The sequence below is a fragment of the Ovis canadensis genome, chromosome 1 (genome assembly GCF_042477335.2).
Source record: "Ovis canadensis isolate MfBH-ARS-UI-01 breed Bighorn chromosome 1, ARS-UI_OviCan_v2, whole genome shotgun sequence".
Lineage (NCBI taxonomy): Eukaryota > Metazoa > Chordata > Mammalia > Artiodactyla > Bovidae > Ovis > Ovis canadensis.
The window spans coordinates 256,107,394-256,119,496 of record NC_091245.1 but is presented as its reverse complement, the minus strand read 5'-3'; the positions used below and the strand labels follow the sequence as shown (position 1 = coordinate 256,119,496).

Genomic DNA, 12,103 nt, shown 5'->3' with positions numbered 1-12,103 from the left:
TCTTTTTAACGGCTGAGTAATACTCCATTGTGTATATGTACCACAGCTTTCTTATCCATTCATCTGCTGATGGACATCTAGGTTGTTTCCATGTCCTGGCTATTATAAACAGTGCTGCGATGAACATTGGGGTACATGTGTCTCTTTCAATTCTGGTTTCCTCGGTGTGTATGCCCAGAAGTGGGATTGCTGGGTCATACGGTAGTTCTATTTGCAATTTTTTCAGGAATCTCCACACTGTTCTCCATAGTGGCTGTACTAGTTTGCATTCCCACCAACAGTGTAGGAGGGTTCCCTTTTCTCCACACCCTCTCCAGCATTTATTGCTTGCAGATTTTTGGATTGCAGCCATTCTGACTGGTGTGAAGTGGTACCTCATTGTGGTTTTGATTTGCATTTCTCTAATAATGAGTGATGTTGAGCATCTTTTCATGTGTTTGTTAATAGTAGCCATCCTAATGCGTGTGGTGTGGCATCTCATTCTAGGTTTGATTTGCCCTCTTGCAAGTGATTCTGAGCTGGAGGGAGGGGCTTGCAACAATGAGGTGAGGTGCAACAACAATGGCTGCCTAACTTCCTAACTTGCCTTTTAGAACTAACACCCAAAAAAGATGTCCTTTTCATTATAGAGGACTGGAATGCAAAAGTAGGAAGTCAAGAAACACCTGAAGTAACATGCAAATTTGGTCTTAGAATGCGGAATGAAGCAGGGCAAAGACTAATAGAGTTTTGCCAAGAAAATGCACTGGTCATAGCAAACGCCCTCTTCCAACAACACAAGAGAAGACTCTACGCATGGACATCACCAGATGGTCAACACTGAAATCAGATTGATTATATTCTTTTCAGCCAAAGATGGAGAAGCTCTATACAGTCAACAAAAACAAGACCAGGAGCTGACTGTGGCTCAGATCATGAACTCCTTATTACCAAATTCAGACTCAAATTGAAGAAAGTAGGAAAAACCACTAGACCATTCAGATATGACCTAAATCAGATCCCTTATGATTATCCAGTGGAAGTGAGAAATAGATTTAAGGGCCTAGATCTGATAGAGTGCCTGATGAACTATGGAATGAGGTTCGTGATATTGTACAGGAGACAGGGATCAAGACCATCCCCATGGAAAAGAAATGCAAAAAGCAAAATAGCTGTCTGGGGAGGCCTTACAAATAGCTGTGAAAAGAAGAGAGGCGAAAAGCAAAGGAGAAAAGGAAAGATACAAGCATCTGAATGCAGAGTTCCAAAGAATAGCAAGAAGAGAAAGGAAAGCCTTCCTCAGTGATCAATGCAAAGAAATAGAGGAAAACAACAGAATGGGAAAGACTAGAGATCTCTTCAAGAAAATGAGAGATACCAAGGGAACATTTCATGCAAAGATGGGCTCGATAAAGGACAGAAATGGTATGGACCTAACAGAAGCAGAAGATACTAAGAAGAGGTGGCAAGAATACACAGAAGAACTGTACAAAAAAGATCTTCATGACCCAGATAATCATGATGATGTGATCACTAATCTAGAGCCAGACATCCTGGAATGTAAAGTCAAGTGGGCCTTAGAAAGCATCACTATGAACAAAGCTAGTGGAGGTGATGGAATTCCAGTTGAGCTATTTCAAATCCTGAAAGATGATGCTGTGAAAGTGCTGCACTCAATATGCCAGCAAATTTGGAAAACTGAGCAGTGGCCACAGGACTGGAAAAGGTCAGTTTTCATTCCAATCCCAAAGAAAGGCAATGCCAAAGAATGCTCAAACTACCACACAATTGCACTCATCTCGCATGCTAGTAAAGTAATGCTCAAAATTCTCCAAGCCAGGCTTCAGCAATATGTGAACCATGAACTCCCGGACGTTCAAGCTGGTTTCAGAAAAGGCAGAGGAACCAGAGGTCAAATTGCCAACATCTACTGGATCATGGAAAAAGCAAGAGAGTTCCAGAAAAACATCTATTTCTGCTTTATTGACTCTGTGAAAGTCTTTGACTGTGTGGATCACAATAAACTGGAAAATTCTGAAAGAGATGGGAATACCAGACCACCTAACCTGCCTCTTGAGAAATCTGTATGCAGGTCAGGAAGCAACAGTTAGAACTGGACATGGAACAACAGACTGGTTCCAAATAGGAAAAGGAGTACGTCAAGGCTGTATATTGTTGCCCTGCTTATTTAACTTATATACAGAGTACATCATGAGAAACGCTGGACTGGAAGAAACACAAGCTGGAATCAAGATTGCCAGGAGAAATCTCAATAACCTCAGATATGCAGATGACACCACCCTTATGGCAGAAAGTGAAGAGGAGCTAAAAAGCCTCTTGATGAAAGTGAAAGAGGAGAGCGAAAAAGTTGGCTTAAAGCTCAACATTCAGAAAACAAATATCATGGCATCTGGTGCCATCACTTCATGGGAAATAGATGGGGAAACAGTAGAAACAGTGTCAGACTTTATTTTTTTTGGCTCCAAAATCACTGCAGATGGTGATTGCAGCCGTGAAATGAAAAGACGCTTACTCCTTGGAAGAAAAGTTATGACCAACATAGATAGTGTATTCAAATCAGAGGCATTACTTTGCCGACTAAGGTCCGTCTAGTCAAGGCTATTGTTTTTCCTGTGGTCATGTATGGATGTGAGAGTTGGACTGTGAAGAAGGCTGAGCACTGAAGAATTGATGCATTTGAACTGTGGTGTTGGAGAAGACTCTTGAGAGTTCCTTGGATTTCAAGGGGATCCAACCAGTCCATTCTGAAGGAGATCAACCCTGGGATTTCTTTGGAAGGAATGATGCTAAAGTTGAAGCTCCAGTACTTTGGCTACCTCATGCGAAGAGTTGACTCATTGGAAAAGACTCTGATGCTGGGAGAGATTGGGGGCAGGAGGAGAAGAGGGCGACAGAGGATGAGATGGCTGGATCGCATCACTGACTCAATGGATGTGAGTCTGAGTGATCTCCAGGAGTTGGTGATGGACAGGGAGGCCTGGCGTGCGGCAATACATGGGGTCGCAGAGGGTCGGACACGACTTAGCAACTGAACTGAACTGAATCTTCCTTTGGAAGTTAAAAACCTTCAGTAGGCTCTGGAGTTCCAAAAAGTTGCATGAGGCAGATTCTGCCAGTGCAGTTTTTGTCTAGGTGGGGTGTCAGATTCTTGGTGCTTCCCACTCTGTATCTTCCCAGAATCTTCTCTATAGATCCTTTTTGTGCTGTCCTGAGCTATGTCCTGAGTTACAGAAATTGGTCTCAGACCCAGGGCAGGGCTAAAAATGGACATATTTCTCTCAAGCTGATGTGGCTCAGGGAAGGATAAGAGTTGGTCATTGGGCTCATATCTTGTCTAGGTCCTCCATTCCCCTGGGAAATCTTGTTTTTCCCAAGAGATGGCCTGAGGGTTGGCTCTTCACAGCTCCGTTGTCCCTGTGGAACCCTTTTGGCTCCTTCTGCCTCCTTGTTGTCCATCTGCCTTGTCTAGGGGTGGGCAGACATTGAAGACTTAGGGTAAACTAGCACTTATCCTCTTAGCCTTACCCTGTAACTATTGGGTATCCTCTGTGTGGAGTGGGAAGGGGCTCCAAGTAGAGGTCAAGAGTCCAGGATAAGTGTTGGCCCTGTGTATTATGCCTAAGGTTTCCATTCATCCTTCCAGCCAGTTTTGTACAGACAGAGGCTCTGGCTTGCGGTGTGTTGAAGGTGGGGTGCGAGTGGTGGGGTTCTCTCTTGAGTTCATGTCCTGGTGGAGCTTTTGGGGAATGAGTCCTGCCAAGGAGAGAAGAGGTTATTTGGTCCAGAAAGTAATATGTCAACCCTCCCACCAGTTATGGGGAGAAGATCCCATATACAATTTTGGAAGAAACTGTACAGATTAGCTCTCTTGGATAGAATTTCTGTGAGTAAAAGCCAAATGTACTTTCATTGTTGCCTCTGTCTTTTTGCAGATAATGCCTTGAACACCTCTGTAACCAGATACCTTTGACTTTCTCTTTTGGCAGAGGAATGTCGTAGCATCCGGAGTCATCCCTCAGATTTCTCTGATCATGGGCCCATGTGCTGGTGGGGCTGTCTACTCCCCAGCCTTAACAGATTTCACGTTCATGGTGAAGGTAAGAAAGAAATTCCTGGTTTTCCTGCCCTTTGAGAGTTATGCAGCACCTCACGCGCAATAGCAATCATTCCTGACCCATATCTGGGTTGTTATTTGTACAGTTGTATTGACTTTCAGTGTAGTGATGATAAAATCTTGGTAGGGAGAAAGTTTTGGCATGAAAACTGCAGCTTGTGTGCATTCAGTGACAGAATGTGCTTGGGTACTTCATTGGTGGGTGATTTTACTTGCTGATATGAATTGCAGATGATTTTAGGTAATCAAAGGATTCTATCCTCTGCCCAGACAGGTGATTATTTACTGGATTCTATTAGAAAGTTTCTCATGGAAAACTTTTCTGTAATCTGTTTCATTGGGAAGTTGTTTCTTGTGTTCTGCCTGTATTTATTCAGCTCTTTGCCATTTTATTATATTTTGTCTATGGTGGTAATGTTAAATCTGATTTCTAGCTTCATTGTGCAAGGTACATATCTTTATTACATGATTTAGATGACTTGATGTTTTAAAATGATTTGGGGGGACTTCTCTGGCAGTTTAGTGGTTAAGACTTTGCCTTCAAATGCAGGGAGTTTGGGTTTGATCCCTGGGTCAGGAAGATCCCCTGGAGAAGGGAATGACAACCCACTCCAGTGTTCTTGCCTGGAGAATTCCATGGACAGAGGAGCCTGGTGGGCTACAGTCTTTGGGGTCAAAAAGAATCAGACACGACTGGCCACCTCAAGCGAAGAATTGACTCATTGGAAAAGACTCTGATGCTGGGAGGGATTGGGGGCAGGAGGAGAAGGGGATGACAGAGGATGAGATGGCTGGATGGCATCACTGACTCAATGGACGTGAGTCTGAGTGAACTCCGGGAGTTGGTGATGGACAGGGAGGCATGGCGTGCTGCGATTCATGGGGTCGCAAAGAGTCAGACACGACTGAGCAACTGAACTGAACTGAACTGAAAGCGACTAACATACTTTTCTGGGAGCTAAGATCCCTTAGTTCTCATGGCCAAAAAACCAAAACATAAACAACAGAAGCAATATTGTAACAAATTCAGGAAAGACTTTAAAAATGGTCCACATTTTTAAAAAAGTCATATAAATGGAATCATACAATATGTAGCCTTTGAAAAAAATGATTTTTAAAAGAAGACTATTTGAAGTCATATGTGTATAATTACCCTTACCCTGATACTTAAAAAAGTCTTTTCTCTTAAAATATTTTTAAACATAATGAGCAATAAATGTCAGGACAAATTAGTGTGCAAAATGAAAGAGAATCATCCAAGATGAAAGCAGTGTAAACATAGGGAGTGTACATAGGAAACACTTTTCTCTTTGGCATTAGGAATTAAGATTTAGCAGAGTCCTTACCCCTTGATTCAACTATTTTTTCTTAGTGATGGATTAAAAACAACCTAAAAGTTCAATGTTCAGTTTAGGTAGGGCTTTAAAAAATTAAGATGACCACATCCCTTACTTCCTGAACAAAGCAGATTCCTTGAACTTTGCCCACTAAATCTGTATATGCCATACCTACCTGGTGCTACCCTAGTTGTCTTCCTGCCTGGTAGGAATGGAGGTGTGGGATCAGTTCCTCTGGCTAAAGCCTTCTTTCCTCCTCTCCCTACTTACATGCTGGGATTTTAAAACATTTTCTCCTGTTTTATTGAGATATAATTGACATATAACATTGTTCTAGTTTAAGGTGTACATGTTGATTTGATATTGCAAAATGATTACCCTCATAATGCTTGCATAAATGCCATTCCTATTTTGTGATGATAACATTTAGGATCTACTCTCTCAGCAGTTTTCCAGTGTGTGATATGATATTTACTGATAACTAATCACCATGTTGTATAGTAAATCCCCAGAACTTATTCATCTTATAATTGCAAGGTTGTATCTTTCGATTAACATGCCCCCCCCCCCCAACAACTTGGTAACCACCATTCTTTTTCTACTAGTTCAGCTGTTTTAGAGTCCACATATAAATGAGATCAAACGGTATTTCTCTTTCTCTGATTTATTTTACTTAGCATATGCTAAACAAAGTGCCCTAAGGGTCTATTCATGTCACAAATGGTAGGATTTCCTTTTTTATCATGGCTTGATATTTCTCTGTGTGTGGTTGTGTGTATGTATGTGTCATATTTTCTTCATTGATATGCATATCCAGTGGATAATGCTGTGTGTGTGTGTGTGTGTGTGTGTGTGTGTGTGTCACACATTTTTTTTAATCCATTCATCCATCGGTGGGCACTTAGGTTGTTTCTGTATTTTGGTTATTGTGAATAATGCTGTGTTGAACATGGAAATGCAGATATCTCTTTGAGGTCCTTTGGATATATACCCAGAAGTGAGATTGCTGGATCATTTTATAGTTCTGTTTTTAGCTTTTTGGGGAATCTTTCCATATTTTTTTCTACAATGGCTGTATCAATTTACATTCCTACTAATGTGCACAAGTGTTCCATTTTTTCCCACATCCTCACTAACACTTGTCATTTCTTGACTTTTTGGTAATTGGGATTCTAACAGGTGTTTTGGTAATTGGCATTCTAACCTCATCATGGTTTTGGTTTGCATTTCCCTGATGATGAGTGATAATGAGCATCTTTTCATGTACCCATTTTTATATTCTCTTTGGAAAAATACCTGTTCAGGTCCTTTGCCCTTTTTTTAATCAAGAAAACTTTGCTGTTGCTTGAGTTCTCTCTATATTTTGAATATTAACTCCTTATTAGATATATGATTTGCGAATAGTTTCTCCCATTCAGTAGGTTGCCATTTCATTTTGTTGATTGTTTCTTTTGCCCTGTAGAAGCTTTTTACTTTGATATAGTCCCACTTAGTAATTTGTATTTTAAAATTCATTTATTTATGGCTGTGCTGGGTCTTAATTGCTTAATTGTTCTAGGTGTGAGGGTTTCCGTAATTGCAATGTGTGGGCTCTAGAGTGCTGGCTCAGCAGATGTGGAGCATGGCCTAAGTTGCTTGGTGGCATGTGTGATCTTCCCACACCAAGGATCAAAGCTGTGTCTCCTGCATTGGCGAGCAGTTTCTTTATCACTGAGCCACTAAGGAAACCTCACATTTATTTTACTTCTGTTGCATCCTCTTTTGGTGTCTTACATAAAATTATTGCCAAGACCAGTATTAGGGAGTATTTCCCCTGTGTTTTTTTTCTAGAAGTTTTACAGCTTCAGGTTTTTAAGTTGCTAATTCATTTTAAGTTAATTTTTGTGAGAGGTGTAATATGGGTCCAAGTCCAGTTTCACCTTCTGCATGCAGTTATCCAGTTTTCGCATTGTAAATTTACTGAAGAGACTATCTTTTCCTCACTGAGTATTCTTGACTCACTTGTCAAGTATTCATTGACTGTATATGTGAGTGCTTGTTTCTGGGCTCTTGATTCTGTTCCATTAGTCTGTGTTTCCCTTTTTATGCCATGACAGACTTCTCTTGAAAAAAGCCATTGCAGTTTTGATAGGAGTTGCTTGGAATTTATAGATGGCTTTGGGTAGTATGAACATTTTGACAGTATTTTTATCCATAAACATGGGTTCCCCTCCCCCACTTATTTGTGTCTTCTTTGGTGTTTTTCATCAAAGTCCTATAGTTTTCAATTCCTTGGTTAAATTATTGTAATTGTTTGATGCTGTTGTGAACAGGCTGGTTTTATTTCTTTCTCAGATATTTGGTATATAGTGTATATTTTGTATATAGTATGTAAAAGAATAGCTGATTTCTATGTTGACTTTGTATGCTTTGTCTTTTAATCCTGTGTTTGAACTGAACTGAACTGAATTCCATTCTTCACTGGTAGAATTTTAATACCTACATATTGGTACTACCTCCTCTTTCTCGTCCTCCACAACTAATCATTAAGCCTTAAGCAGTCTGCATCTTAAATTTCCCATGTATTTAATGAGAGTACAGTAAAAATGCTAGCAGATTCTCCTTTAAAGGACTAGACAGGTAAATATAAAGTTCATATTAGGGGGAAAACCACAGTGTAAAAATAGACATACCATGAAGGAAGTGCAATGAAGGGTTAGTGCTGCCAGGGGAGAAAATACATGATAAAGCTAAAATAACTAAAGCTGTTTGGTCAGTTTGTAAATAAGTAGCTGCTGCTGCTAAGTCGCTTCAGTCGTATTCGACTCTGTGCGACCCCATAGATGGCAGCCCACCAGGCTCCCCCGTCCCTGGGATTCTCCAGGCAAGAACACTGGAGTGGGTTGCCATTTTCTTCTCCAATGCATGAAAGTGAAAAGTCAAAGTGAAGTCACTCAGTCATGTCCGACTCTTAGTGACCCCATGGACTTCAGCCTACCAGGCTCCTCTGTCCATGGGGTTTTCCAGGCAAGAGTACTGGAGTGGGTTGCCATTGCCTTCTCTGTAGTAAATAAGTGGACCAGGGAACAGAACAGAATTGAGAAATAAATCTAAATATGCTTGTGTGTGTTAGTCGCTCAGTCATGTCTGATTCTTTTTGACCCCATTGACTGTAGCTTGCCAGGCTCCTCTGTCCATGGAATTCTCCAGGCAAGAATACTGGAGTGGGTTGTCATTCCCTTCTCCAGGGGATCTTCCCAATTCAGGGACCAAACCTCGGCCTCCTGCATTACAGGCAGGTTCTTTACCATCTAAGCCAAATATACTTAGACATTTAATTTAGGATGAAAAGGATATTATTCTATTCAGGGTCATTGATAATATCAGTTTCTCTTATCAAAGACATCAACGATTTCTGTATCACTAAATCCAGTGGACGTTTCTCAATCCTCATGTTTCTTGATCTTCTAGCAGCACTTGACACATCTCGCCACTTCTTCCTCTTTGAAACATCAGGGCACTATACTCTCTTTTTTTTTTTTCTAGCAATTCTCTCATTCCCTTGGTGATCTTATCCTATCTCAAGACTTTAAATATCTATGTGCTGATAGCTCTCAGACCTATTTCTTTAGGATGGAACTGTCTCCTGAACTCCAGGACTAAACATTCAGTTTAGTCAACATTTGTCAACATTTCCATCTGGACTTTAATGGGTTTCTCAAAATGGATAGTTTTAGATCTTTCATGAACCTTTCCCAAAGTGCTCTTCTGTAGCCTTCCTCGTCTCAATAAATGGCAAGACCAGCTTTCCATTGGCTCAGGTCAAAAACATTGGCATAATTTTGACTCATATTTTTCTGTCAAATTCCAAGTTCAATCAGTCAGAAATCATATTTGCTCTACCTTAGGATATAATCTAAAGCATAATCAAATTGGCATGTACGTCTTATTACTTACACTGCCATTACTTTGAGTCAAACACCCCATTGAGGGTTATTGCAGAATCCTTCTAACTGATTTTCCTGCTTCTGTCTCAGCCTCCTCTCCCAGTTAATTTAAAAATTTTTAAATACTCTATTTATTTACTTGTTTGTTTATTTTTATTTTTGGCTGCACTGGGTCTTGCTGTGCAGAGACTTTCTCTAATTGGGGCAAGCAGGAACTACTGCCTAGTTGAGGCATGTGGACCTTTCATTGCAGTGGCTTGTCTTGTGCACGGGGTTTAGAACACAGGCTCAGTAGTTGTGGCACATGGGCTTAGCTGCCGCTCAGCATGTGGGATCTTCCTGGAGCAGGGATGGAATCCATGTCCCCAGAATTGACAGGCAGATTCTTAACCACTGAACCACTGGGGAAGTCCCCCAAATTTTGAACGCTTTAAATTTTCTAATGTAGTACATACTCAGGGAAGTAGATAAAGTATGTAAAGCAGTTATTATTAAGTACAGATTCATGTATATAATACCCAGATCGAGAAATGGCCCTGGTGGTCCAGTGGTTAAGGCTCTGTGCTGCCACTGCAAGGGGGTGTGGTTTTGATCCCTGGTCAGGGAATTATGATCCCATATGCCATTCAGCTCAGCCCAAAAATTAAAAAAAAGAAAGAAATGGCCCTCCAGGAACCCTGCTCTCATTACCCTCCTAATCACTATTGTCTCTTATCTATCCTGCCTAGAAGTATTTATTTCAACTTTTATGGTAATTTAAACATTTGCTTTGCTTTTTGGTTTAAAATTTTATTTATGTCTCACTAAACAGTGGGGTAATGCTGCCTATTTTACCTTTAAAGTAAATATACATTCTTTCGTGTGTGACTGTGACTCGTGCTTTTAAGGTTTATCCATGTACTTTGTAAAAGTATTTCATTTTAGTAGTGGTATAGCCATTACAGATCATGCTGATGTAAGCATTCTTACACGTGTATCTTGCTGCATACGTGTCTCAGTTTCTCAAGGTCATAGAATGTACATATCTTCAGCTTTTCTAGGTAACACTTGTTACCAAGAAGTTGCAGCAAGGTACACTTCTGCTAGTAGTGTGTGAGAATTTCACTTGTTCTATGTCCTTGCCAACTGCATCGATGGCATCACTGACTTGAAGAACATGAATGTGAGCAAGCTCCGGGAGTTGGTGATGGACAGGGAAGCCTGGCGTGCTGCAGTCCACGGGGTCGCAAAGAGTCGGACATGACTGGGTGACTGAACTGAACTAATGTCCTTGCCAGCACTTGTATTGACGTAATTTAATTCATGCCAGTTTACATGTGATGTGGTCTCTTCTTGTCTTAATTTGCATTTACATGACTGACGAGGTTGAATCCTTTTCATGTTTCTTTTATTTATTTATATTTTGTCTATGCTGTGTGACTTGTGGGACCTTAGTTCCCTGACCAAGAATTGAACCCGGGCCCTTGGCAGCAAAAGCAAGGAGTCTAACCACTGGACTGCCAGGGAATTCATTTCTGTGTTTCTTTTGTGGCATGCCTGTTCATTGGTTTTGCCAGTGATTGAGGTATTCATTTTTTTAAAGATTGAGGTATTCGTTTTTTTCTTACTGGTTTTTAGCAGTTCTCTATATGGTCTGGATATAAGTATCAACTATGTATGTTGCACCTGTTTTCTCCAACTCTGTGAAGTTTTCTGTCTCAATGCTATCCTTTGGGCAGAATTAAAAAAGAAATCTTATCTCGAAATTTCAAATGTACAGAATTCTTAACTGAGAATGGGATATATATATCATGTCCCTTTACCTTTTTAATGTTTCAGTGTATAATTCTTAAGAACTTATATAACCAGTTGTTAAATTCTAGAAGTTTAACACTGATATAATACTTTTTAAAAAATTGTTGACTAATTTTTGACTGTGCTGGGTCTCTGCTGCACATGTTTCTCTCGAGTTGCAGTGAGCTGGGGCTACCTTCTTGTTGTGGTGCTTGGGCTTCTCATTGCAGGGGCTACTTTCTTGTTGTGAAGCTTGGGCTGTAGCCGTGTGGGCTTCAGTAGTTACGGCACATGGCTTAGTAGTTGCAGCTCCCAGGCACTAGAACACAGACTCAATTGTTACGGTGCGTGGGGTTATTTGCTTCGAGGCACATGGGATCTTCCCTGACCTAGGATCCAGCTAGTGTCTCCTGCACTGGCAGGTGGATTCTTAACCACTGAGCCATCAGCGAAGTCCAGATATAATACTTCAAAAAAAAGTATAGAATATACATAAGAAATGGTTAATGTGGTAAAAATTTGTTACATTTCTGTACCCTTCAGTTCAGTTCAGTTCAGTTCAGTCGCTCAGTCGTGTCCGACTCTTTGCGACCCCATGAATTGCAGCACGTTACTCCAGGTGTTTCTTGACTTTCTACTTTTGCATTCCAGTCTCCTATAATGAAAAGGACAATTTTTGGGGGTGTTAGTTCTGGAAGGTCTTGTAGGTCTTCATGGAAGTGTTCAACTTCAGCCCCTTCAGCATTACTGATCGGGGCATAGACTCGGATTATTGTGATGTTGAATGGTTTGCCTTGGAAACAAACAGAGATCATTCTGTCATTTTTGAGATTGTATTCAAGCACTATATTTCGGACTCTTTTGTTGACTGTGATGGCTACTCCAGTTTTTCTAAGGTATTCTTGCCCACAGTAGTAGATATAATGGTCATCTGAGTTAAATTCACCCATTCC

At 40.7% G+C, this 12,103-nt stretch overlaps 1 protein-coding gene across 1 annotated transcript in view; it reads left to right on the top strand.

Moving 5' to 3' along the window:
* PCCB (propionyl-CoA carboxylase subunit beta) overlaps positions 1-12,103 on the top strand; it is a 96,058-nt gene that overhangs the window by 20,042 nt on the left and 63,913 nt on the right. The window contains exon 6 of the mRNA XM_069565060.1: positions 3,987-4,097. Within this exon, the coding sequence (XP_069421161.1) occupies positions 3,987-4,097 (111 nt within the window). The remainder of the gene's footprint in view (positions 1-3,986; positions 4,098-12,103) is intronic.